This window comes from Microchirus variegatus, assembly GCF_963457635.1.
Source record: "Microchirus variegatus genome assembly, chromosome: 11".
Classification (NCBI taxonomy): Eukaryota; Metazoa; Chordata; class Actinopteri; order Pleuronectiformes; family Soleidae; genus Microchirus; species Microchirus variegatus.
The window spans coordinates 28,382,681-28,408,740 of NC_139812.1; the positions used below are offsets into that span (position 1 = coordinate 28,382,681).

The 26,060-nt window shown below is 49.3% G+C and overlaps 2 protein-coding genes across 2 annotated transcripts; both read right to left on the minus strand.

Moving 5' to 3' along the window:
• Positions 1-451: 451 nt before the first annotated feature.
• Positions 452-19,379, minus strand: LOC310934338 (uncharacterized protein). The gene is made up of 3 exons (XM_083898033.1): positions 19,328-19,379; positions 2,222-2,456; positions 452-2,145 (listed from the first exon to the last, which is right to left on the minus strand). Exons 1-3 carry the CDS (start codon positions 19,346-19,348, stop codon positions 545-547), a joined length of 1,857 nt encoding a protein of 618 aa, XP_083754159.1. The 5' UTR covers positions 19,349-19,379; the 3' UTR covers positions 452-544.
• A 1,611-nt stretch (positions 19,380-20,990) lies between these two features.
• Positions 20,991-26,041, minus strand: prph2b (peripherin 2b (retinal degeneration, slow); the record flags this gene model as incomplete). Its single annotated transcript, XM_083897631.1, has 3 exons — positions 20,991-21,188; positions 23,165-23,411; positions 25,461-26,041. The coding sequence occupies 3 exons, from the start codon at positions 26,039-26,041 to the stop codon at positions 20,991-20,993; spliced, it is 1,026 nt and encodes a 341-aa protein (XP_083753757.1).
• Positions 26,042-26,060: the final 19 nt, after the last annotated feature.

Sequence of the window (26,060 nt, forward strand, 5' to 3'; positions counted from 1 at the left end):
GCGTTGTTTGTGAACCCAAATGCGTCTGTCGCGTATTTCTGCTCACGCAAACATTTTAGCGACACGTCTGTGAATGCTAATCCGACAGAAGCAAAGCTAGCGTTAAAGGTCGCAGTCATCTCAGAATGCTAGCATTGGTTAAGAGAGGTGGCGTCGAAATGGAAATCCGAGTTCTGGGCGTGGCTTATGTGAAAGGAACGCCCCATTAACCGACTGCAAATGGAACGCACTAACATAACATCTGATTCAAGCATTAATATTAACCGCTAATATATTAGCGCTGCTAGGATCCTCAGTAGACTTCTTTACGAGGGACTCTGGTTTTTTATTGTTATTGTTTATTTATTGCGTTGACTTCATCTCAACAGATCAATTCCCTAAACATTCTCACTGTAACATCCTGCTAGCATCACAGCTAATCATCGGCACGCTGCATTCTTATTGGCTCACTGATTAAACTAAACTGTGGAACTGTATCATAACTTTTAACACTTTTTTTTTTAGGAAAACAGAGGAAGTTCAGCCAATAGCACAAAGTCTGATGCTAGTTAGCGGGGACACACTTATGCTCGCGGAGGCTCCTCATGGCGGCGAAGCTGCGGCAGCAGGAAGTGCAGCTGAACGGTTTCTGTCCCGTGTGGACGCGCAGGTGCGTCTTCAGATTGTTGTTTTGACTGAACGTCTTCCCGCAAACGCTGCACTCAAACGGCTTCTCGCCGCTGTGGATGCGCTTGTGTCGGACGAGGTTCTGCGACACGCTAAAGTTCTTCCCGCAGACCTCACAGATGAAGGGTTTCTCGCCGCTGTGCGTGCGCTGGTGCAGGTTAGCGCTCGCCTGTGTGGAGAAGGTTTTGTCGCACTGAGCGCAGCTGAACGGGTTCCCTTCCGAGTGACTGCGCCGGTGCGTCTTCAGGTAGTTGAGCGAGCTGTAGCTACGACCGCAAACATCGCAGGGGAAGAGTTTGTGGGCGCCGTGCAGCCGCAGATGCGTTTTCAGGACATGAGCGCTGGTGAAGTTCTTCCCGCACTCGCTGCAGGTGTGCGTTTTCTGCCCGTTGTGAACCAGCAGGTGGCGCTTGAGCGACACGGATGACGAGAAGGTTTTTCCACACTGGCTGCAGCCGTGTGGTTTGACGCCGGCGTGCCGCCTCTCGTGCAGCAGCAGTGCACCGCGCTGTCTGAAGCCCTTTCCACAGGCGTTGCAGATGAACGCCCACTCTGAGCCGTGAACGGCGCGATGCGCCTTCAGGTGCCCGGCCTGCGTGAAGCTTCGGCCGCAAATGTCACAGGTGAAGGGGCGGAGCCCTGAATGGACGAGGCGGTGGCGGCGCAGGTTGGCAGCGAGGCTGAAGCTCTTCCCACAGGCGTCACAAGCAAAGGCCTTTTCTCCGGTGTGGACACGGCGGTGAACTGTCAGACTGCTGCGACTGGAGAACCTGTTACCACACTGCTCACACACATGTGGACGCTCGCCCGAGTGCGTCCTCATGTGCGCTCTGAGGCCGCCCTGCTGGCTGAATGACTTCCTGCAGACGTCGCAGGCGAAAGGCTTCAAACCTCGATGCACACTCAGCTGGTGCACGTGGACACTGCGGCGCGTGGTGAATCCCTTATTGCAAGTGGTACATTTAAAGGGTTTTTCCTTCAGATGCACCCTCTGGTGAGCAGACAGGTATCCGCGTTTGGAAAAATCCTTCCCGCACTCTCGGCACCTGAACTTCCTGTCTGTACTCTGACAGGTCAGCTGGTGCCGTCTGAGGATACACCTTGATGCAAGTGTCTCCCCACATGACGAACATGCCAGCGAGCCGCTGGACGACTGGTGTGTCCGCAGGTGGCTGCGGGTACCGAACAGTTTCCCACAATGAGTGCACCTGAAAGGACGCCGGCGGCCATGGACAATAAGCTGATGGACCCGCACGCTGTTGCCTGCAGAAAAGCCACGCCCACATTTGGAACAGGTGAAGGGCCGCTCTCGGCTGTGGATCCTGAGGTGAGTGACCAGGTTGCTTCGTCTGGAGAAGCTACGCAAGCAGACGCTGCAACTGAAGCTCTGCCCCCCGTCAGCCACACAGGTCTGCTCTGATTGGCTGGAGTCTTTTTGCGTACCGTCTATTTGACCTCTGACAGCTACCTGAGGGTCACCTGCAGCAAAGATAAAGAGATAAGTTATGTGAAGTCCAGTTGCATTCAATCTCAAAATGAAGGTTCAAGACTTTACCATCCTGCTCCTGAGTATTCCGATCCTGTTTCAGGTCCTGATCCAGGTCTTGGTTCAGAGCCTGGTTTAGGTAATGGTTCAGATCCTGCTGCAGGTCCTGGTTCAGATCCTCCCGCAGGTGCTGGTTTAGGTCCTGGTTGAGATTCTGCTGCAGGTCCTGGTTCAGGTCCAGCAGCTTCCTCAGCTGCATCAGCAGAACTTCACAGAACCTCCTGATCAGAGCCAGCAGCTGCTCCTACACACAAAAACAAAACAAATGATGTGGCTTTTCTAGCACATGAGTTTGTTAGCCGACTGCTCAACCAATACCAAACCAATACAAGCGATACCCAAACTGTCTTCTCTACGCACAGAGTAAAAGAATCCAGTGAATAATTAGAGGTTTGATATCAAAACTCGAAACTGAAATTGAATCAGTGTTTCTGAATGCTCACCATTGACAGTGCTTGGTGTTTAAACTGGTCACTTCGGTCAAAGCCTTCTTGGTCAAGGACTTGACCATGTCAGTCATGTGTTTGTGGTTCGTCACCATGCGAGTCATGGCCTTGTGGTTCATAGCCTTGCGACAAAGGGGCTTGTGGTTCATAGCCTTGCGACAAAGGGGCTTGTGGTTCGTCACCATGCAAGTCATGGCCTTGTGGTTCAAAGCCTTGCGACAAAGGGGCTTGTGGTTCACAGACTTGCGACAAAGGGGCTTGTGGTTCGTCACCATGCAAGTCATGGCCTTGTGGTTCATAGCCTTGCGACAAAGGGGCTTGTGGTTTGTCACCATGCAAGTCATGGCCTTGTGGTTCAAAGCCTTGCGACAAAGGGACTTGTGGTTCATAGCCTTGCGACAAAGGGACTTGTGGTTCATAGCCTTGCGACAAAGGGGCTTGTGGTTCATAGCCTTGCGACAAAGGGGCTTGTGGTTCACAGTCATGCCTGTCATGGGCTTGTGGTTCACAGCCATGCGAGACATGGCCTTGTGGTTCACAGTCATGCCTGTCATGGGCTTGTGGTCTGTAGCCATGCCAGAAATGGCCTTGTGGTCCGTAGCCATGCCAGAAGTGGCCTTGTGGTTGATGGCCAGGGCTGTCATGGGCGTGTTGGTCGTGTCCTTGATGACTGTGCCCTTCTCGGTCATGGTCATGCTGTGCACATTCCTGCTGGTCATGACCAGGCCAGTCTTGGCCATGTTGCCGCATCCAGTGAGGGCAGGGTTGTTGAGGCCATGCATGCTGAGGATAGGCTCGCCATGGCCATACCCACTGAGGCCACGCCGGGCAAGTCCAAATTGGTGGAGCCATGTCCGGCATGGTCATTGCTGCAAAGGCCACAACTGGCAATGCCTCAACTGACAAGGCCTCAACTGGCAAGGCCTCAACCGGCAAGGCCACAACCGGCAAGGCCACAACCACTGAGGGAATGTGAGTCGATGCCTCGTTCATTGATGCCTCGGTGTTCGTGGCTGCATCAACCATAGTCCGGTTGGCTGTGGCCTCAGTGATCATGGACACATTGGTATTGGTCTTCACAATCTCAGTCTTGCAGGTTGAGGCCTGCATGCCCATGGCAGTCGTGGACTTGCCATCTGTGTCCTTTTTGTTTGTGGCCATACTGGTCATGTCATTTCCCACTGTGGTCTCATCAGCTGTAGCCACACTGGTTGTGGCCGTTCCAGTCATGGCCTCAGTGAACATGGTCTCATCAGCTGTAGCCACACTGGATGTGGCCATTCCAGTCATGGCCTCAGTGGACATGGTCTCATCAGCTGTGGCCATGTTGGTTGTGTCTATGCTGGTCATGGCCCAAATGGTTGAGGGCTTGCAAGATGCAGTCTCAGCAGTCATGGTCTCATCAGTTGTGGTTTTGCCAGTCATGGCCTCACCGTTTGTGGGCTTGCAAGTTGCAGCCTCATTGACTGTGGACATACCACTCATAACCATGCTGGTCACAGGCTTGTAAGCTGCGGGCTTCAGACTACCCTTGCTGGCTGTGGCCTTACCAATCATGGCCATGCTGTTCATGGGCCTGCTAGTTGAGGCCTCATTGGCCTTGCCGATCAAGGCCTTATTGGATGTGGCCTTGTATATCGCAGCAATGCTGGACAAGCTGGCTGTGGCCATGCTGGATGTGGCCTTACCAGTTGAGGCTATATTGCTTGTGGCCCTGTTGTTTGTGGCCAGACGAGTCACAGTCTTAGAGATGGCATTACCTATTGAGCCTGTGCTGGTCATGGCCGTGCTTGTTGAGGCCTTGCTAATTGTGGTCTTACCTATTGTGGCCTTGTGAGTCAAAAGCTTATTACTGGTTGTGGCCAAGCTGGTCATGGGATTCTTTGTGGCCTTACCAGTTGAGGCCATGCTGCTCAAGGCCATGTTGCTTGTCGCCTTGCCAGTTGAGGCAATGTTGCTTGTGGCCTTATCAGTTGAGGCTATGTTGCTTGTTGCCTTGCCAGTTGAGGCAATGTTGCTTGTGGCCTTATCAGTTGAGGCTATGTTGCTTGTTGCCTTGCCAGTTGAGGCTATGTTGCCTGTGGCCTTGCCAGTTGAGGCTATGTTGCCTGTGGCCTTGCCAGTTGAGGCCATGTTGCCTGTGGCCTTGCCAATTGAGGCAATGTTGCCTGTGGCCTTGCCAGTTGGGGCCATGTTGCTTGTGGCCTTGCCAGTTGAGGCTATGTTGCTTGTGGCCTTGCCAGTTGAGGCTATGTTGCCTGTGGCCTTGCCAGTTGAGGCCATGTTGCCTGTGGCCTTGCCAGTTGGGGCCATGTTGCTTGTGGCCTTGGCAGTTGAGGCTATGTTGCCTGTGGCCTTGCCAGTTGAGGCTATGTTGCTTGTGGCCTTGGCAGTTGAGGCTACGTTGCCTGTGGGCTTGCCAGTTGGGGCCATGTTGCTTGTGGCCTTGGCAGTTGAGGCTACGTTGCCTGTGGCCTTGCCAGTTGAGGCTAAGTTGCTTGTGGCCTTGCCAGTTGAGGCCATGTTGCCTGTGGCCTTGCCAGTTGAGGCCATGTTGCCTGTGGCCTTGCCAGTTGAGGCAATGTTGCTTATGGCCTTGCCAGTTGAGACCATGTTGCTTGTGGGCTTGCCAGTTGAGGCCATGTTGCCTGTGGCCTTGCCAGTTGAGGCAATGTTGCTTGTGGCCTTGCCAGTTGAGACCATGTTGCTTGTAGCCTTGCCAGTTGAGGCCATGTTGCTTGTGGCCTTGCCAGTTGAGGCCATGTTGCTTGTGGCCTTGCCAGTTTTGGCCATGTTGCTTGTGGCCTTGCCAGTTGAGACCATGTTGCTTGTGGCCTTGCCAGTTGAGACCATGTTGCTTGTGGCCTTGCCAGTTGGGGCCTTGTTGTTTGGGGCCTTGTCAGTCATGAACCTGCCGGTCCTGGCCAGGCTGGTTGTGACCTTTCCAATCGAGGTAGTGCCATTCATGTACTTTACACCTGTGGCCTTGCTGGTCAAATACTTGCCAGTTGACGGGGCACTGGTTGTGGCTTTAGCAGTTGTGGCATTTCTCGCTAAGGCTCGTGGTTCATCGCCATGTGAGTCATGAACCTCACTGGCCAGGGCCTCAGTAGAAATGGAATTGATTGAGACCTCGTCTGTTGTGACCTCAAAGTTTATGACCTCGTCTGTTGTGACCTCGTCTGTTGTGAACTCGTCTGTTGAGACCCTGTCTGATGAGACCCCATCTGTGGTGAACCCGTCTGTTGTGACTTGGTCTGTTGTGACCTGGTCTGTTGGTACCCCGTCTGTTGTTACCCCGTCTGTTGTAACCCCATCTGTTGTGACCCTGTCTGTTACGACCTGGTCTGTTGTGACCCCGTCTGTTGTGACCCCGTCTGTTGTGACCCCGTCTGTTGTTACCCCTTCTGTTGTTACCCCTTCTGTTGTGAATTCGTCTGTTGTGACCCCGTCTGTTGTGACCTCAGTGTATGTTGTGACCTCAGTGTCTGTTGTGAACCCGTCTGTTGTGACTTCGTCTGTTGTGAATTTGTCTGTTGTGACCCTGTCTGTTGCGACCTGGTCTGTTGTGACCCCGTCTGTCGTGACTTCGTCTGTTGTGACTTCGTCTGTTGTGACCTCAGTGTCTGTTGTGACCTCAGTGTCTGTTGTGACCCGGTCTGTTGTGACCCGGTCTGTTGTGACCCGATCTGTTGCGACCCGGTCTGTTGCGACCCCGTCTGTTGCGACCTCGTCTGTTGTGACCCCATCTGTTGTGACTTCGTCTGTTGTGGCTTCGTCTGTTGGGACTTCGTCTGTTGGGACTTCAGTGTCTGTTGTGACCTCAGTGTCTGTTGTGACCAGGTCTGTTGTGACCTGGTCTGTTGTGACCCCATCTGTTGTGATTTCGTCTGTAGTGACCCCGTCTATTGTGACTTTGTCTGTTGTGACTTTGTCTGTTGTGACTTCGTCTGTTGTGACTTCAGTGTCTGTTGTGACCTCAGTGTCTGTTGTTACCCCGTCTGTTGTGACCCGGTCTGTTGTTACCCCGTCTGTTGTGACCCGGTCTGTTGTGACCTGGTCTGTTGTGACCCCATCCGTTGTGACCCCGTCTGTTGTGACCCCGTCTGTTGTGACCTCAGTGTCTGTTGTGACCCCGTCTGTTGTGACTTCGTCTGTTGTGACTTCAGTGTCTGTTGTGACTTCCTCTGTTGTGACCCCGTCTGTTGTGACTTCGTCTGTTACAACCTCAGTGTCTGTTGTGACCTCAGTGTCTGTTGTGACCTCAGTGTCTGTTGTGACTTTGTCTGTTGTGACCTGGTCTGTTGTGACCTGGTCTGTTGTGACTTTAGTGTCTGTTGTGACTTCAGTGTATGTTGTGACTTCAGTGTCTGTTGTGACCTCAGTGTCTGTTGTGACCCAGTCTGTTGTGACCTCAGTGTCTGTTGTGACCCAGTCTGTTGTGACTTCATCTGTTGTGACCCCGTCTGTTGTGATTTCGTCTGTTGTGACCCCGTCTGTTGTGATTCCGTCTGTTGTGATTTCGTCTGTTGTGATTTCGTCTGTTGTGGACCAGTCTGTTGTGACCCCGTCTGTTGTGACCTCAGTGTCTGTTGTGACCCCGTCTGTTGTGACCCCGTCTGTTGTGACTTCGTCTGTTGTGACTTCAGTGTCTGTTGTGACTTCGTCTGTTGTGTCCCCGTCTTTTGTGACTTCGTCTGTTATGACCTCAGTGTCTGTTGTGACCTCAGTGTCTGTTGTGACTTTGTCTGTTGTGACCCGGTCTGTTATGACTTTAGTGTCTGTTGTGACCTGGTCTGTTGTGACCTGGTCTGTTGTGACTTTAGTGTCTGTTGTGACCTCAGTGTCTGTTGTGACCCCGTCTGTTGTGAATTCGTCTGTTGTGACTTCATCTGTTGTGACCCCGTCTGTTGTGATTTCGTCTGTTGTGACCCCGTCTGTTGTGACCCCGTCTGTTGTGACTTCGTCTGTTACAACCTCAGTGTCTGTTGTGACCTCAGTGTCTGTTGTGACCTCAGTGTCTGTTGTGACTTTGTCTGTTGTGACCTGGTCTGTTGTGACCTGGTCTGTTGTGACCTGGTCTGTTGTGACCTGGTCTGTTGTGACTTTAGTGTCTGTTGTGACTTCAGTGTATGTTGTGACTTCAGTGTCTGTTGTGACCTCAGTGTCTGTTGTGACCCAGTCTGTTGTGACCTCAGTGTCTGTTGTGACCCAGTCTGTTGTGACTTCATCTGTTGTGACCCCGTCTGTTGTGATTTCGTCTGTTGTGACCCCGTCTGTTGTGATTCCGTCTGTTGTGATTTCGTCTGTTGTGATTTCGTCTGTTGTGGACCAGTCTGTTGTGACCCCGTCTGTTGTGACCTCAGTGTCTGTTGTGACCCCGTCTGTTGTGACCCCGTCTGTTGTGACTTTAGTGTCTGTTGTGACCTCAGTGTCTGTTGTGACCCCGTCTGTTGTGAATTCGTCTGTTGTGACCCCCTCTGTTGTGATTTCGTCTGTTATGACCCCGTCTGTTGTGACCCCGTCTGTAGTGATTTCGTCTGTTGTGAACCAGTCTGTTGTGACCCCGTCTGTTGTGAACTCAGTGTCTGTTGTTACCCCGTCAGTTGTGACCTCAGTGTCTGTTGTGACCTGGTCTGTTGTGACCGTGTCTGTTGTGACGGCGTCTGTTGTGACGGCGTCTGTTGTGACGGCGTCTGTTGTGACCCCGTCTGTTGTGACCCCGTCTGTTGTGACCCCGTCTGTTGTGACCTCAGTGTCTGTTCTGACCTCAGTGTCTGTTGTGACCCCGTCTGTTGTGACCCCGTCTGTTGTGACCCTGTCTGTTGTGACTTCGTCTGTTGTGACTTCGTCTGTTGTGACCCCGTCTGTTGTGACCCCGTCTGTTGTGACTTCGTCTGTTGTGACTTCAGTGTCTGTTGTGACTTCGTCTGTTGTGACCCCGTCTTTTGTGACTTCGTCTGTTATGACCTCAGTGTCTGTTGTGACTTCAGTGTCTGTTGTGACCTCAGTGTCTGTTGTGACCCCGTCTGTTGTGAATTCGTCTGTTGTGACCTCAGTGTCTGTTGTGACCTGGTCTGTTGTGACCGCGTCTGTTGTTACGGCGTCTGTTGTGACCCCGTCTGTTGTGACCCCGTCTGTTGTGAATTCGTCTGTTGTGACCTCAGTGTCTGTTGTGACCTGGTCTGTTGTGACCGCGTCTGTTGTTACGGCGTCTGTTGTGACCCCGTCTGTTGTGACCCCGTCTGTTGTGACTTCGTCTGTTGTGACTTCGTCTGTTCTGACCTCAGTGTCTGTTCTGACCTCATTGTCTGTTCTGACCCCGTCTGTTGTGACTTCGTCTGTTGTGACCCCGTCTGTTGTGACTTCAGTGTCTGTTGTGACTTCAGTGTCTGTTGTGACCTCAGTGTCTGTTGTGACCCCGTCTGTTGTGAATTTGTCTGTTGTGACCTCAGTGTCTGTTGTGACCTGGTCTGTTGTGACTGCGTCTGTTGTGACGGCGTCTGTTGTGACTGCGTCTGTTGTGACGGCGTCTGTTGTGACCCCGTCTGTTGTGACCCCGTCTGTTGTGACTTCGTCTGTTGTGACCTCAGTGTCTGTTCTGACCTCAGTGTCTGTTCTGACCCCGTCTGTTGTGACCCCGTCTGTTGTGACCCCGTCTGTTGTGAATTCGTCTGTTGTGACTTCATCTGTTGTGACCCCGTCTGTTGTGATTTCGTCTGTTGTGACCCCGTCTGTTGTGACCCCGTCTGTAGTGATTTCGTCTGTTGTGAACCAGTCTGTTATGACCCCGTCTGTTGTGAACTCAGTGTCTGTTGTTACCCCGTCAGTTGTGACCTCAGTGTCTGTTGTGACCTGGTCTGTTGTGACCGCGTCTGTTGTGACGGCGTCTGTTGTGACCCCGTCTGTTGTGACCCCATCTGTTGTGACCCCGTCTGTTGTGAACCCGTCTGTTGTGACTTCGTCTGTTGTGACCTCAGTGTCTGTTCTGACCTCAGTGTCTGTTGTGACCCCGTCTGTTGTGACCCCGTCTGTTGTGACTCCGTCTGTTGTGACTCCGTCTGTTGTGACTTCGTCTGTTGTGACCCCGTCTGTTGTGACCCCATCTGTTGTGACCCCATCTGTTGTGACCCCATCTGTTGTGACCCCATCTGTTGTGACCCCATCTGTTGTGACCTCAGTGTCTGTTCTGACCTCAGTGTCTGTTGTGACCCGGTCTGTTGTGACCTCAGTGTCTGTTGTGACTTTGTCTGTTGTGACTTTGTCTGTTGTGACCCGGTCTGTTGTGACTTTAGTGTCTGTTGTGACTTTAGTGTCTGTTGTGACTTTAGTGTCTGTTGTGACCTGGTCTGTTGTGACTTTAGTGTCTGTTGTGACTTCAGTGTCTGTTGTGACCTCAGTGTCTGTTGTGAGCCCGTCTGTTGTGAATTCGTCTGTTGTGACTTCATCTGTTGTGACCCCGTCTGTTGTGATTTTGTCTGTTGTGACCCCGTCTGTAGTGATTTCGTCTGTTGTGAACCAGTCTGTTGTGACCCCATCTGTTGTGACCCCGTCTGTTGTGAACTCAGTGTCTGTTGTTACCCCGTCTGTTGTGACCTCAGTGTCTGTTGTGACCTGGTCTGTCGTGATCGCATATGTTGTGACCCCGTCTGTTGTGACCCCGTCTGTTGTGACTTCGTCTGTTGTGACCTCAGTGTCTGTTCTGACCTCAGTGTCTGTTCTGACCTCAGTGTCTGTTGTGACCCCGTCGGTTGTGACCCCGTCTGTTGTGACTTCGTCTGTTGCGAATTCGTCTGTTGTGACCCCGTCTGTTGTGATTTCGTCTGTTGGGACCCCGTCTGTTGTGACCCCGTCTGTAGTGATTTCGTCTGTTGTGAACCAGTCTGTTGTGACCCCATCTGTTGTGACCCCGTCAGTTGTGAACTCAGTGTCTGTTGTTACCCCGTCTGTTGTGACCTCAGTGTCTGTTGTGACCTGGTCTGTTGTGACCTGGTCTGTTGTGACCGCATATGTTGTGACCCCGTCTGTTGTGACCCCGTCTGTTGTGACCCCGTCTGTTGTGACCTCAGTGTCTGTTCTGACCTCAGTGTCTGTTCTGACCTCAGTGTCTGTTGTGACTTTGTCTGTTGTGACTTTGTCTGTTGTGACTTTGTCTGTTGTGACTTTGTCTGTTGTGACTTTGTCTGTTGTGACTTTGTCTGTTGTGACTTTGTCTGTTGTGACTTCGTCTGTTGTGACTTCGTCTGTTGTGACTTCGTCTGTTGTGACTTCGTCTGTTGTGACCCCGTCTGTTGTAAATTTGTCTGTTGTGACTTCGTCTGTTGTGACTTCCTCTGTTGTGACCCAGTCTGTTGTGACCTCAGTGTCTGTTGTTACCCCGTCTTTTGTGATCCCGTCTGTTGTGACTTCGTCTGTTGTGAATTTGTCTGTTTTGACTTCGTCTGTTGTGACTTCGTCTGTTGTGACTTCGTCTGATGTGACCCCGTCTGTTGTGACCTCAGTGTCTGTTGTGACCCCATCTGTTGTGACTTCAGTGTCTGTTGTGACCTCAGTGTCTGTTGTAACTTCGTCTGTTGTGACCCAGTCTGTTGTGACTTCATCTGTTGTGACTTCGTCTGTTGTGACTTCGTCTGTTGTGACCCCATCTTTTGTGACTTTGTCTGTTGTGACCCCGTCTGTTGTGACCCCCTCTGTTGTGACCCCGTCTGTTGTGACTTCGTCTGTTGTGACCCCGTCTGTTGTGACTTCGTCTGTTGTGACTTCAATGTCTGTTGTGACTTCAGTGTCTGTTGTGACCCCGTCTGTTGTGACCTCATCTGTTGTGACCTCGTCTGTTGTGACTTCATCTGTTGTGACTTTGTCTGTTGTGACTTCAGTGTCTGTTGTGACTTCAGTGTCTGTTGTGACTTCAGTGTCTGTTGTGACCTCAGTGTCTGTTGTAACTTCGTCTGTTGTAACCCAGTCTGTTGTGACTTCATCTGTTGTGACTTCGTCTGTTGTGACCTCAGTGTCGGTTGTTACACAGTCTGTTGTGACTTCGTCTGTTGTGACCTCAGTGTCTGTTGTTACCCCGTCTGTTGTGACTTCGTCTGTTGTGACCTCAGTGTCTGTTGTGACCCGGTCTGTTGTGACCCGGTCTGTTGTGACCCGGTCTGTTGTGACCCCGTCTGTTGTTACCCAGTCTGTTGTGACTTCGTCTGTTGTGACCCCGTCTGTTGTGACTTCGTCTGTTGTGACCTCGTCTGTTGTGACTTCGTCTGTTGTGACCCCGTCTGTTGTGACCTGAATGTCTGTTGTGACCCCGTCTGTTGTGACCCTGTCTGTTGTGACTTCGTCTGTTGTGACATCGTCTGTTGTGACCTGAGTGTCTGTTGTGACCTCAGTGTGTGTTGTGACCCGGTCTGTTGTGACTTCGTCTGTTGTGACTTCGTCTGTTGTGACTTCGTCTTTTGTGACTTCGTCTGTTGTGACCTCAGTGTCTGTTGTTAACCGGTCTGTTGTGACTTCGTCTGTTGTGACTTCGTCTGTTGTGACTTCGTATGTTGTGACTTCGTATGCTGTGACCTCAGTGTCTGTTATGACCTCAGTGTCTGTTGTTACCCGGTCTGTTGTGACCCGGTCTGTTGTGACCCCGTCTGTTGTTACCCAGTCTGTTGTGACTTCGTCTGTTGTGACCCCGTCTGTTGTGACTTCGTCTGTTGTGACCCCATCTGTTGTGACTTCGTCTGTCGTGACCCCTTCTGTTGTGACCTCAATGTCTGTTGTGACCCCGTCTGTTGTGACTTCGTCTGTTGTGACCCCGTCTGTTGTGACCCCGTCTGTTGTGACTTCGTCTGTTGTGACTTCGTCTGTTGTGACTTCGTCTTTTGTGACTTCAGTGTCTGTTGTGACTTCGTCTGTTGTGACCTCAGTGTCTGTTGTTAACCGGTCTGTTGTGACTTCGTCTGTTGTGACTTCGTCTGTTGTGACTTCGAATGTTGTGACCTCAGTGTCTGTTATGACCTCAGTGTCTGTTGTGACTTCGTCTGTTGTGACTTCGTCTGTTGTGACTTCAGTGTCTGTTGTGACTTCAGTGTCTGTTGTGACCCCGTCTGTTGTGACTTCATCTGTTGCGACCTCAGTGTCTGTTGTTACCCCGTCTGTTGTGACTTCATCTGTTGTGACCTCAGTGTCTGTTGTGACCTTAGTGTCTGTTGTGACCTCAGTGTCTGTTGTGACCTGGTCTGTTGTGACCCCGTCTGTTGTTACCTCGTCTGTTGTGACTTCATCTGTTGTGACCTCAGTGTCTGTTGTGACCTTAGTGTCTGTTGTGACCTTAGTGTCTGTTGTTACCCCGTCTGTTGTGACCCGGTCTGTTGTGACTTCGTCTGTTGTGACCTCAGTGTCTGTTGTTACCCGGTCTGTTGTGACTTCGTCTGTTGTGACCTCAGTGTCTGTTGTTACCCGGTCTGTTGTGACCCGGTCTGTTGTGACCCGGTCTGTTGTTACCCAGTCTGTTGTGACTTCGTCTGTTGTGACCCCGTCTGTTGTGACTTCGTCTGTTGTGACCCCGTCTGTTGTGACTTCGTCTGTTGTGACATCGTCTGTTGTGACCTGAGTGTCTGCTGTGACCTCAGTGTCTGTTGTGACCCGGTCTGTTGTGACTTCGTCTGTTGTGACTTCGTCTGTTGTGACCCCGTCTGTTGTGACTTCGTCTGTTGTGACTTCGTCTGTTGTGACTTCGTCTGTTGTGACCCCGTCTGTTGTGACTTCGTCTGTTGTGACCTCAGTGTCTGTTGTTACCCGGTCTGTTGTGACTTCGTCTGTTGTGACTTCGTCTGTTGTGACCTCAGTGTCTGTTGTGACCCGGTCTGTTGTGACTTCGTCTGTTGTGACTTCGTCTGTTGTGACCCCGTCTGTTGTGACTTCCTCTGTTGTGACCTCAGTGTCTGTTGTTACCCGGTCTGTTGTGACTTCGTCTGTTGTGACTTCGTCTGTTGTGACCTCAGTGTCTGTTGTGACCCGGTCTGTTGTGACTTCGTCTGTTGTGACCCCGTCTGTTGTGACTTCATCTGTTGCGACCTCAGTGTCTGTTGTTACCCCGTCTGTTGTGACTTCATCTGTTGTGACCTCAGTGTCTGTTGTGACCTTAGGGTCTGTTGTGACCTCAGTGTCTGTTGTGACCTGGTCTGTTGTGACCCCGTCTGTTGTTACCTCGTCTGTTGTGACTTCATCTGTTGTGACCTCAGTGTCTGTTGTGACCTTAGTGTCTGTTGTGACCTCAGTGTCTGTTGTGACCTGGTCTGTTGTGACCCCGTCTGTTATGACCTCAGTGTCTGTTGTGACCTCAGTGTCCGTTGTGACCTCAGTGTCTGTTGTGACCTCAGTGTCTGTTGTGACCCCATCTGTTGTGACCCCGTCTGTTGTGACCTCAGTGTCAGTTGTGACTTCAGTGTCTGTTGGGACATCATCTGTTGTGACTTTGTCTGTTGTGACTTCGTCTGTTGTGACTTCTTCTGTTGTGACTTTGTCTGTTGTGACTTCGTCTGTTGTGACCCGGTCTGTTGTGACCCGGTCTGTTGTGACTTGGTCTGTTGTGACTTGGTCTGTTGTGACTTTGTCTGTTGTGACCTCAGTGTCTGTTGTGACTTGGTCTGTTGTGACTTGGTCTGTTGTGACTTGGTCTGTTGTAACTTGGTCTGTTGTGACTTGGTCTGTTGTGACTTGGTCTGTTGTGACTTGGATTGTTGTGACTTTGTCTGTTGTGACTTTGTCTGTTGTGACCCCGTCTGTTGTGACCCCGTCTGTTGTGATTTCAGTGTCTGTTGTGACCTGTTCTGTTGTGACCCTGTCTGTTGTGACTTCAGTGTCAGTTGTGACCTCAGTGTCTGTTGTAACTTCGTCTGTTGTGACTTTGTCTGTTGTGACTTTGTCTGTTGTGACTTCTTCTGTTGTGACTTTGTCTGTTGTGACCTCAGTGTCTGTTGTGACCCCATCTGTTGTGACCCCGTCTGTTGTGACCTCAGTGTCTGTTGTGACTTGGTCTGTTGTGACTTGGTTTGTTGTGACTTCGTCTGTTGTGACTTCGTCTGTTGTGACCTCAGTGTCTGTTGTTACCCCGTCTGTTGTGACTTGGTCTGTTGTGACTTGGATTGTTGTGACTTTGTCTGTTGTGACTTTGTCTGTTGTGACCCCGTCTGTTGTGATTTCAGTGTCTGTTGTGACCTGTTCTGTTGTGACCCGGTCTGTTGTGACTTCGGTGTCTGTTGTGACCTCAGTGTTTGTTGTGACTACAGTGTCTGTTGTGACTTCAGTGTCAGTTGTGACTTCAGTGTCTGTTGTGACCTCAGTGTCTGTTGTGACTTTGTCTGTTGTGACTTCGTCTGTTGTGACCTCAGTGTCTGTTGTTACCCCGTCTGTTGTGACTTGGTCTGTTGTGACTTGGTCTGTTGTGACTTGGTCTGTTGTGACTTGGTCTGTTGTGACTTGGATTGTTGTGACTTTGTCTGTTGTGACTTTGTCTGTTGTGACCCTGTCTGTTGTGATTTCAGTGTCTGTTGTGACCTGTTCTGTTGTGACCCGGTCTGTTGTGACTTCGGTGTCTGTTGTGACCTCAGTGTCTGTTGTGACTACAGTGTCTGTTGTGACTTCAGTGTCAGTTGTGACTTCAGTGTCTGTTGTGACCTCAGTGTCTGTTGTGACTTTGTCTGTTGTGACTTCGTCTGTTGTGACTTTGTCTGTTGTGACCTCAATGTCTGTTGTGACTTCGTCTGTTGTGACTTCGTCGGCTGTGACTTCGTCTGTTGTGACCCGGTCTGTTGTGACTTCGTATGTTGTGACCTCAGTGTCTGTTGTTACCCCGTCTGTTGTGACCCCGTCTGTTGTGACTTCGTCAGTTGTGACCCCGTCTGTTGTGACCCCGTCTGTTGTGACCCAGTCTGTTGTGACCTCAGTGTCTGTTGTGACTTTGTCAGTTGTGACTTCGTCTGCTGTGACCTCAATGTCTGTTGTGACCCTGCCTGTTGTGACTTCGTCAGTTGTGACCCTGTCTGTTGTGACTTCGTCAGTTGTGACCCCGTCTGTTGTGACCCCGTCTGTTGTGATCCCGTCTGTTGTGACCCAGTCTGTTGTGACCTCAGTGTCTGTTGTGACTTCGTCTGCTGCGACTTCGTCTGCTGTGACTTCGTCTGTTGTGACCTCAGTGTCTGTTGGTACCCCGTCTGTCGTGACCCGGTCTGTTGTGACTTCGTCTGTTGTGACCTCAGTGTCTGTTGTTACCCCGTCTGTTGTGACCCGGTCTGTTTTGACTTCGTCTGTTGTGACTACGTCTGTTGTGACCTCAGTGTCTGTTGTTACCCCGTCGGTTGTGACCCGGTCTGTTGTGACTTCGTCTGTTGTGACTTCGTTTGTTGTGACCTCAGTGTCTGTTGTTACCCCGTCTGTTGTGACCCGGTCGGTAGTGACTTCGTCTGTTGTGACCTCAGTGTCTGTTGTTACCCCGTCTGTTGTGACCCGGTCTGTTGTGACTTCGTCTGTTGTGACCTCAGTGTCTGTTGTTACCCCGTCTGTTGCGACCCGGTCTGTTGTGACTTCGACTGTTGTGACTTCGTCTGTTGTGACTCCATCTGTTGTGACCCCGTCTGTTGTGACCCCGTCTGTTGTGGCCCCGTCTGTTGTGACCCCGTCTGTTGTGACCCAGTCTGTTGTGACCTCAGTGTCTGTTGTGACTTCGTCTGTTGTGACTTCGTCTGCTGTGACCTCAATATCTGTTGTGACTTCGTCTGTTGTGACCCCGTCTGTTGTGACTTCGTCTGTTGTGACCCCGTCTGTTGTGACTTCGTCTGTTGTGACTTTGTCTGTTGTGACTTCGTCTGTTGTGACCTCAATGTCTGTTGTGACTTCGTCAGTTGTGACCCCGTCTGTTGTGACCCCGTCTGTTGTGACCCCGTCTGTTGTGACCCCGTCTGTTGTGACCCCGTCTGTTGTAACTTCTTCTGTTGTGACTTCGTCTGTTGTGACCTCAGTGTCTGTTGTGACCCCGTCTGTTGTGACCCCGTCTGTTGTGACCCCGTCTGTTGTTACCACGTCTGTTGTGACTTCGTCTGTTGTGACCCTGTCTGTTGTGACTTCGTCTGATGTGACTTCGTCTGTTGTTACCCCGTCTGTTGTGACCCCGTCTGTTGTGACTTCGTCTGTTGTGACCTCAGTGTCTGTTGGTACCCCGTCTGTCGTGACCCGGTCTGTTGTGACTTCGTCTGTTGTGACCTCAGTGTCTGTTGTTACCCCGTCTGTTGTGACCCGGTCTGTTTTGACTTCGTCTGTTGTGACTACGTCTGTTGTGACCTCAGTGTCTGTTGTTACCCCGTCGGTTGTGACCCGGTCTGTTGTGACTTCGTCTGTTGTGACTTCGTTTGTTGTGACCTCAGTGTCTGTTGTTACCCCGTCTGTTGTGACCCGGTCGGTAGTGACTTCGTCTGTTGTGACCTCAGTGTCTGTTGTTACCCCGTCTGTTGTGACCCGGTCTGTTGTGACTTCGTCTGTTGTGACCTCAGTGTCTGTTGTTACCCCGTCTGTTGCGACCCGGTCTGTTGTGACTTCGACTGTTGTGACTTCGTCTGTTGTGACTCCATCTGTTGTGACCCCGTCTGTTGTGACCCCGTCTGTTGTGGCCCCGTCTGTTGTGACCCCGTCTGTTGTGACCCAGTCTGTTGTGACCTCAGTGTCTGTTGTGACTTCGTCTGTTGTGACTTCGTCTGCTGTGACCTCAATATCTGTTGTGACTTCGTCTGTTGTGACCCCGTCTGTTGTGACTTCGTCTGTTGTGACCCCGTCTGTTGTGACTTCGTCTGTTGTGACTTTGTCTGTTGTGACTTCGTCTGTTGTGACCTCAATGTCTGTTGTGACTTCGTCAGTTGTGACCCCGTCTGTTGTGACCCCGTCTGTTGTGACCCCGTCTGTTGTGACCCCGTCTGTTGTGACCCCGTCTGTTGTAACTTCTTCTGTTGTGACTTCGTCTGTTGTGACCTCAGTGTCTGTTGTGACCCCGTCTGTTGTGACCCCGTCTGTTGTGACCCCGTCTGTTGTTACCACGTCTGTTGTGACTTCGTCTGTTGTGACCCTGTCTGTTGTGACTTCGTCTGATGTGACTTCGTCTGTTGTTACCCCGTCTGTTGTGACCCCGTCTGGTGGGACTTCGTCTGTTGTGACCCTGTCTGTTGTGACCCCGTCTGTTGTGACCCCGTCTGTTGTGACTTCGTCTGTTGTGACCCCATTTGTTGTTACCCCGTCTGTTGTGACCCCGTCTGTTGTGACCCCGTCTGTTGTGACCTCAATGTCTGTTGTGACCCCGTCTGTTGTGACTTCGTCTATTGTGACCCCGTCTGTTGTGACCCCGTCTGTTGTGACCCCGTCTGTTGTGACCTCAATGTCTGTTGTGACCCCGTCTGTTGTGACCCCGTCTGTTGTTACCCCGTTTGTTGTGACTTCGTCTGTTGCGACTTCGTCTGTTGTGACCCCGTCTGTTGTGACTTCGCCTGTTGTGAAACCGTCTGTCGTGACCCCGTCTGTTGTGACTTCGTCTGTTGTGACCCCCTCTGTTGTGACCCCGTCTGTTTTGACTTCGTCTGTTGTGACTTCGTCTGTTGTGACCCCGTCTGTTGTGACCCCGTCTGTTGTGACCCCGTCTGTTGTGACTTCGTCTGTTGTGACCCCGTCTGTTGTGAACCCGTCTGTTGTGACCTCAGTGTCTGTTGTTCCCCCGTCTGTTGTGACCCCATCTGTTGTGACCCCATCTGTTTTGACTTCATCTGTTGTGACTTTGTCTGTTGTGACTTCGTCTGTTGTGACCCTGTCTGTTGTGACCCCATCTGTTGTGACTTTGTCTGTTGTGACTTCGTCTGTTGTGACCCCTTCTGTTGTGACCTCAGTGTCTGTTGTTACCCCGTCTGTTGTGACCCCTTCTGTTGTGACTTCATCTGTTGTGACCCCGTCTGTTGTGACCCCGTCTGTTGTGACCTCAGTGTCTGTTGTAACTTCAGTGTCTGTAGTCTTGTTGTTGTAGTCCATGACTTTTCCCTATAAATTGTGGTTAAAGCACAGACGTTGTTGTAAAGTGCCGTTTGGATCATTAATCTTGGATTACTGCCTCATGTGGATCGTGTTGGTCATTACAGTCTCTGACGTTTGTCCACTTCTGTCCTAGTCATTATCCTTTGATCATTATGACATCACAGCTTTTGAATGATCAAAGGAAAGAAGCGGGAAAAACACCAACGTTTCTGGTCCACTGCTGCCTCGTGTGGTCACTGTGTGTCACTGACGTCAATCTGAACCAAGGTTTTCAAATACTGAGCTCATAAAATCAGACATTGTAAGTTAGTGATGGAGGCAGCAGTGGAACAACAGCTCCATCATAGTATTTAGTTGTCGGCCATCTTTGTTTTCTTTAGACAGGAAACAGTATCACATAAGCTCTTATTTTGAAATCACAGAAACCTTTTCAGCTTCTTAAATGTGAATATTTTCAAGAAATCACTGAAACATCGTTTTTTTTAAAGACATTTGAAAGAACTTCGTCATTTCCAGGTTTATAAAAACACATTTTTAGACAATTTATGATCGATTGATTCTAAAAAATAATAATAATAATAATAATCGACATTTTCGTTTGTTTCAGCTCTTACGTCATTACCTCACTGTGTGACGTCGTCATCAGTCTCTGGCAGATCTCTGTCCTCGCGCTCACCGCGAACTCCTCCAGGACGGACGTCACGAGCCGCTGCACACATGACGTCATATCGACGGTAACAGCGACACCGCGAGAACCGAGGGAAACTATCACAGAGCGCGAGGCTGCTCTCTGTTGTTGTCACGAGACCGTTCATTTCCGGCAGTTTTGCGACAAGGAGGAGCGGAAACGCGGCGCCTGCTGCTTCCTGTTCTGGGCGGAAATAAACGTACCAAAATAAAATAAAATAAAAAGATTAAAATAAGAGTTTGTACTTTAGCTCATTTAAAGTATTTGTTCTAAACGGATAAAAACCACGTGTTTATAACGAACTAACGAACGTAAACGTTTGATTGCGTCAAATAAAGAGCTAGAACATTAAAAAAAATATATAAATAAAAATAATTACACGCTTCCGGGATAACTTCCGGGAAAACTACGGCAACACTGAAAGTGCATGATAGGCGGAACACACACACACACACACACATATAAATATATATATATACAAAGTATATACAAAGTATGTATATATATATATACTTTGGTCATGATTTTGTTCATTTATTAATTGAAACTCATTCTTTACTTGGAATTGCATCCTGGGTGGGATGCGAGTTGGTGCCTTGCTCATGGGCACCCCAGCCTGTTTGACCTGGCAGAGATTCAAACCAACAACCACCTGGTTACAAACTCTGCTTCCACTATGTTAATAATTATGTTAATATTATGTTAATAACTATGTTAATAATTGTGTCTCTCGGCTTTAGAGAAGAAGAAGAAGCTCCGCCCACTTTAAAATCTACTTCTCCCTTGTTTGACGTGATGGTCGTAATCTGATCTAATCTGAGATCTGCCCGGCAACAGCTAATCAGGAGTTCCGTGTTTGGATTCTGCTGCGGTGATTGATGACAAACAACAGATTATCAGAGTTAATCCTGGACCAGGTCCTGGATCAGTGTGGGTGTAGTGATGAGGTAACAGACGAGTCAAACTCTGATCTCAGTCACAATCTCTTTATAGTTTTTGTACACAATCCAGTGACTACGAGCTCTGACCAATCAACAAATAAACAAACAATCTATAATCTCAGGGATTAAACGTAAACACAGATCAGATCCAGAAAAAGACAAACTTCAGAGTCAGTGATGAATGGATGAAAGTTTAGAGTAAAAAATACCTGAAAAACTGATGGCATGAAGTTTTCACTATGAACATACTGTATATATATATATATTTACTCAGTATATACCTGTATATATACTCAGTATGTACGTGTATACATACCTTTGTGTATATATATACTCTGTTTATATCGTTGCTTACACTCATTTACCTCTGGACGTACCTCCTGCTGGTGAGTTTGGGTACTACAACTGTTAAAGTACTTGTTGCAGTACCCCCACTGACCAGAAGTGGAGGAGGAGGCGTGGCTTGAATTCAAATAATGTCTGTTGACGTTTGACCCAGATGTTTTATTTACAGCAAATCAACATATTTACACAAATATCCACATTCACAGTTTACACCAGTGTGTGTGTGTGTGCGTGCATGTGTGTGTGCGTGTGTGTGTGCGTGTGTGTGTGTGTGATGCTGAAGACCTCAGTCCTGTGAGGGGGCGGGGCTCTCAGGCCTCCGGCGTGGCCCCGCCCTCCTGCACCTGATTGGTCTTCACCAGTGACTTGACTTTATCGAGCTGCTCCATCAGCGTCTCCTTCACGTTCTTCTCCAGGAGAAAACCTTCACTCTCACACTCTGGATTCTCCGGCTCTGACATCGACTCCAGAGACGTGATCAGGTACTTCAGTCCTGCCAGGTCCACTGACTACACACACACACACACACACACACACACACACACACACACACACACACACACACACACACGCACACACGGGCCAGAATTGAGATTATATTCTGGGATTAAGTCAGAATTCTGAGATTTAAATCAGAGATTAAAGTCAACATTCTGAGATTATATTCTGGGATTATGTCAGAATTCGGATATTAGATTCTGGGATTTAAGACAGAATTCTGGGATTAAATTCTGAGATTAAAGTCAAAATTTTGAGATTAAAATCTCATATTAAATTCTGGGATTAAAGTCAGAATTCTGAGATTATATTCTGGGATTAAGTCAGAATTCTGGGATTAAATTCTGAGATTAAAGTCAAAATTCTGAGATTAAAATCTCATATTAGATTCTGGGATTAAAGTCAGAATTCTGAGATTATATTCTGGGATTAAATGAGAATTCTGGGATTAAATTCTGAGATTAAGGTCAAAATTCTGAGATTAAAATCTCATATTATTTTCTGAGATGATATTCTGGGGTTAAAGTCAGAATTCTGAGATCAAAGTCAGAATTTTGACTTCATGCTGTTTTATTTCCTTTACTTTGTTTCAAAAAAAATGTTTTAACATGTGGCACTAATAACCTTCCATACTTTGTTCCTTAGCATGAAGTGAACAATCGTGCTCATGTTCTTTGCTGTGAACACTAGGGGGCGTCAGAGCACATCATTGTTCAGAGAAAACAAAGTGGCGTCGTTTTTGATCCAGATCCTGAAGGAAGACCTGAGACCATCACCGTGACCTTCACCCACAATTCACCCTGTTTCTCTTTCTGCTGCTGCAGATTAAGTCCAGAATAATCCCTGATCCCTGTGAGCTTGACCACTGTGCTACAGATTAACACGCCATGAACTCATGCACCTGATCCACAACCAGTCCAGAGTCCACATCTGAACGTTTTAATCAACCTAATTTTATTTGTCATCGTTAAATTAGCCTCGTGTTCACGATGTCAGAAGTCACAGAATTAATCCCTGATAATCCGTTAACCTGGTTAATGTGAGGATTAAGATCAGCTGATCCTGGATTCATCGTCAGGAGAAACAGATTCTCTCTGTTTTCACTTTAGCAGGAGAATGAATTAAGTGATGCTACGCTACTGTCTTTAACTTAGCATTAACCCCCGTCTACAGTCTTCATGCTATCTACAGACTTTATGCTATGCTAAACTACCACTTTACCCCTGACTACACACTTTATGCCATGCTATGTTAGCAGTTTACTCCATCTACAGTCTTTATGCTGTTAAGCTACCCCTTTACCCCTATAGTTAACTGTTGATTCCGTCTACATTTTTATGCTATGCTAAGCTAGCAGTGTACCCCAACTACAGACGTTATGCTATGCTAAACTACCACTTTACCCCTGACCACAGTCTTTACGCTATGCTGTGTTAGCAGTTTACCCCATCTACAGTCTTTATGCTATGCTAAGTTAGCAGTTTACCCCACCTGCAGTCTTTATGCTATGTTAAGCTACCATTTTACCCCTATAGTTAACTGTTGATTCCGTTTACATTTTTATGCTATTTTAAGCTAGCAGTGTACCCCATCTACAGTCTTTATGATATGCTAAACTACCACTTTACCCCTGACTACAGTCTTTACGCTATGCTGTGTTAGCAGTTTACCCTATCTACAGTCTTTATGCTATGCTAAGCTAGCTGTTTACTCCGTCTACATGTTTATGCTATGCTAAGCGAGCAGTGTACCCCACCTACAGTCTTTATGTTATGCTAACTTAGCTGCTAACCCTCGTTTATAGTCGTACAGACACGTAGCTACCCGGTCAAGCTAGGTGTTTACCCCGTCTTGTCTTTATGCTAAACTGGCACGCCACCCTTATCGCCTGTATGCTATGCTAAGCTAAGTGTGTTTACTCCTGTCTACAGGTGGACCAGGCTGAATGGTGGTGTGTGTGTGGGGGGGGGGGGGGGCGGGGTCTAACCTCCAGGATGATGGTGATGATGACAAACGCGCCCACGCTGTTCATGATGCCGCTGTAGTAGGAGAACAGCGCCTCCCGGCAGCCGTGCGTCCACGTGTTGAGCTCCTCGGTGCGGTGGTCGTAGTCGTAGTGGGCGGAGTTATTGGTCAGGTGATGCTGGATACACGGTCGAGGTGAGCCGGGATTACAGCAGCTGAACGGAACGCTGTCCATCAGGAACTTTCCCTCCACGTTACTGAGGACGCGACTGTGGGACAGAGACAGAGACGTTCTGAGGACGTTTTAGCGTCTGTCGCTAACGCGGGGTTTTATTTTAGCTCGTTCTGTGATGTCACCGGTTTCTCCTCCTGGGGGGCGGAGCCTGACACCAGCTGATGATTGGATGAGGAATAATCATCTCAGAGAGAGAGAAAAATCTCTTTAACGAACAAACGCAAGAACACGACACGGATCACGTGATTGTTGTTGCGTGGACACGCCCACCAACAGGAGGGGGCGTGGTTTCACCCTGACATATAATCTGATGGATTAAAATTATATTATGGGATTAAAGTCAGAATTCTGATATTAAATTCTGAGATTAAAGTCAGAATTCTGAGATTATATGGGATTAAAGTCAGAATTTTAATCTGACAGATTAAAATTATATTATGGAATTAAAGTCAAAATTCTGAGATTAAATTCTGAGATTATATTATGGGATTAAAGTCAGAATTCTGAGATTAAAATCTTAGATTAAAGTCAGATTTATTTATTTTACTTTGTTTCAAAAACTTTTTTTTTTTTTAAATGTGGCACTAATAACCTTCCATACTTTGTTCATTAGCATGAAGTGAACAATCGTGCTCATGTTCTTTGTTGTGAACACTAGGGGGCGTCAGAGCACATCATTGTTCAGAGAAAACAAAGTGGTGTCGTTTTTGATCCAGATCCTGAAGGAAGACCTGAGACCATCACCGTGACCTTCACCCACAATTCACCCTGTTTCTCGTTCTGTGATGTCACTGGTTCCTCCCTCTGGGGGCGTGGCCTGACACCAGCTGATAATCGGATGAGGAATAATCATCTCAGAGCGAGAGAGAGAGAGTGAAAAATCTCTTAAACGAATTAACGCAAGAACACGACACGGATCACGCACACAGCTGATTGTTGGTGCGTGGACACGCCCACCAGCAGGGAGGGGGCGTGGTTTCACCCTGGCATGTAATCTGACAGATTAAAGACTTAACGGAGGGAAAAAAAACTTTTGCTCCTAAACGGTGTTTTTTATCCTCCGCTGACCTCGTTTTAACGGAAACGAGCGATCACATGACCTGATGCTAGGAGGATTAGCCCTGATCCCGTTTCCCCGACACACGCCCCCTGGAGGCAAAATGAGGTTACTGCCACAGAATCGAATGTTTTAATGATCGATAAGTGACCGGTGACGTCATGTTTACGTAACTCCCGATTGTTAAAACGAGTCTCTATAGTAACGCTAACCTTTAACATACGCAGTTACACAGGTACGCTGGTTATTTGTTAGCGCTGCTCTTTCCCTTTAATAAACAGGCCGCTCCAGTTCCACTGTAGGCTAACGCTAACTGCGCTAAAGGAGCTAACGCAACCAACTGGTGACGCGGCACGTAACCGTGCTACACGCGCGTCTTTTTTCCCCCCCGTCAGTCGTCATGGAAACGCGTTGGCCGTAAAATCGCGTTAACCTTTTGCACAGCGCTAGTGAAATGTAGCGCTGGGCGCGTTAACGGCGTCAACGTTAGCGCATGACGCGTTTCCATGACGACTGACCGGAAAAAAGACGCGCGTGACGTCATGTTTACGGGACTCCCGATTGTTAAAATAAGTCTCTGTAGTTGATGCTAAACTTTAAAAAAAGAGGCGCACATACGCAGTTACACAGGTACGCTAACGTTATTTGTTAGCGCTGCTCTTTCCCTTTAATAAACAGGCCGCTCCAGTTCCACTGTAGGCTAACGCTAACCAGTGAAGGTCAGGTACTCGCTCTTAAACCCTTGTTTATAGTCGTACAGGCGCTTAGCTGCCTGGTTAAGCTAGGTGTTTACCCCTGTCTTGTCTTTATGCTACACTAGCCACGCTACCATTAGCTCCTGTATGCTATGCTAAGCTAGTGTGTTTACTCCTGCCTACAGGTGTCCCAGGCTGAAGCTGGTGTGTGTGTCAGGTCACTGCCACTGAATAGACTGTTTTAATGGTTGATAAGTGACCGGTGAAGGTCGATGAAGGTCGATGAAGGTCAGTGAAGGTCAGTGAAGGTCAGTGAAGGTCAGGTACTCACTCTTTGACCTCGTCGTTGCTCATGTCCAGGTAGCGGTTGCTGATCCACTGGACCTCGAACCAGTCCCTGTGGTTGTTGTTGCCGCAGCAGCGGAACTCGATCTGCGTGGTGTCCAGCGTCCTCTTCATGAAGCAGCGTCCCGGCGTGTCCGTGTCCTTGTAGAACCTGATGCTGAACCTGAGGCCCTCGGCCAGCGTCAGGTAGAGCGCCACCTGCATGAGGAAGCAGAGCAACGCGGCGAGCAGCAGCAGGACGTTGAGGCCGCAGCACGTCAGCAGGTACGGCTTCAGCATCGGCTTCCACCTGGAGAACCTCATGGGGTCCAGGGAGTCGTGGCAGACTTTGCCGCCGAGGGCGTTGAGGCCGCACGCCAGCGCCCCCGCCAGGATGAGCAGGTTGGGGACGGCGTGGCTCTCGGCGTTGCTCATCAGCTCGCTCCTCTTCCTCAGCTCCACCTTGAAGAAGAGGCCGAGGCTGAAGATGAGGATCCCGGCGATGACGGAGACCCAGTAGAGCATCCAGAGTCCCTGAGCCAGCTTCACGCGCTTCTGCAGGGTGAACTTCACCGGCATGAACGGCATCGCGGCGTCAGTTTGGTCA

Excerpts from the sequence above, each read along its gene's own strand:
- LOC310934338 (XM_083898033.1), bottom strand. The coding sequence starts at position 19,348 with ATGACGACGTCACACAGTGAG. Across the intron at positions 2,457-19,327 it reads TGACGACGTCACACAGTGAG|GAGCAGCTGCTGGCTCTGAT; the intron begins GTAATGACGTAA and ends TTTTGTGTGTAG. Across the intron at positions 2,146-2,221 it reads GAATACTCAGGAGCAGGATG|GTGACCCTCAGGTAGCTGTC; the intron begins GTAAAGTCTTGA and ends TCTTTGCTGCAG.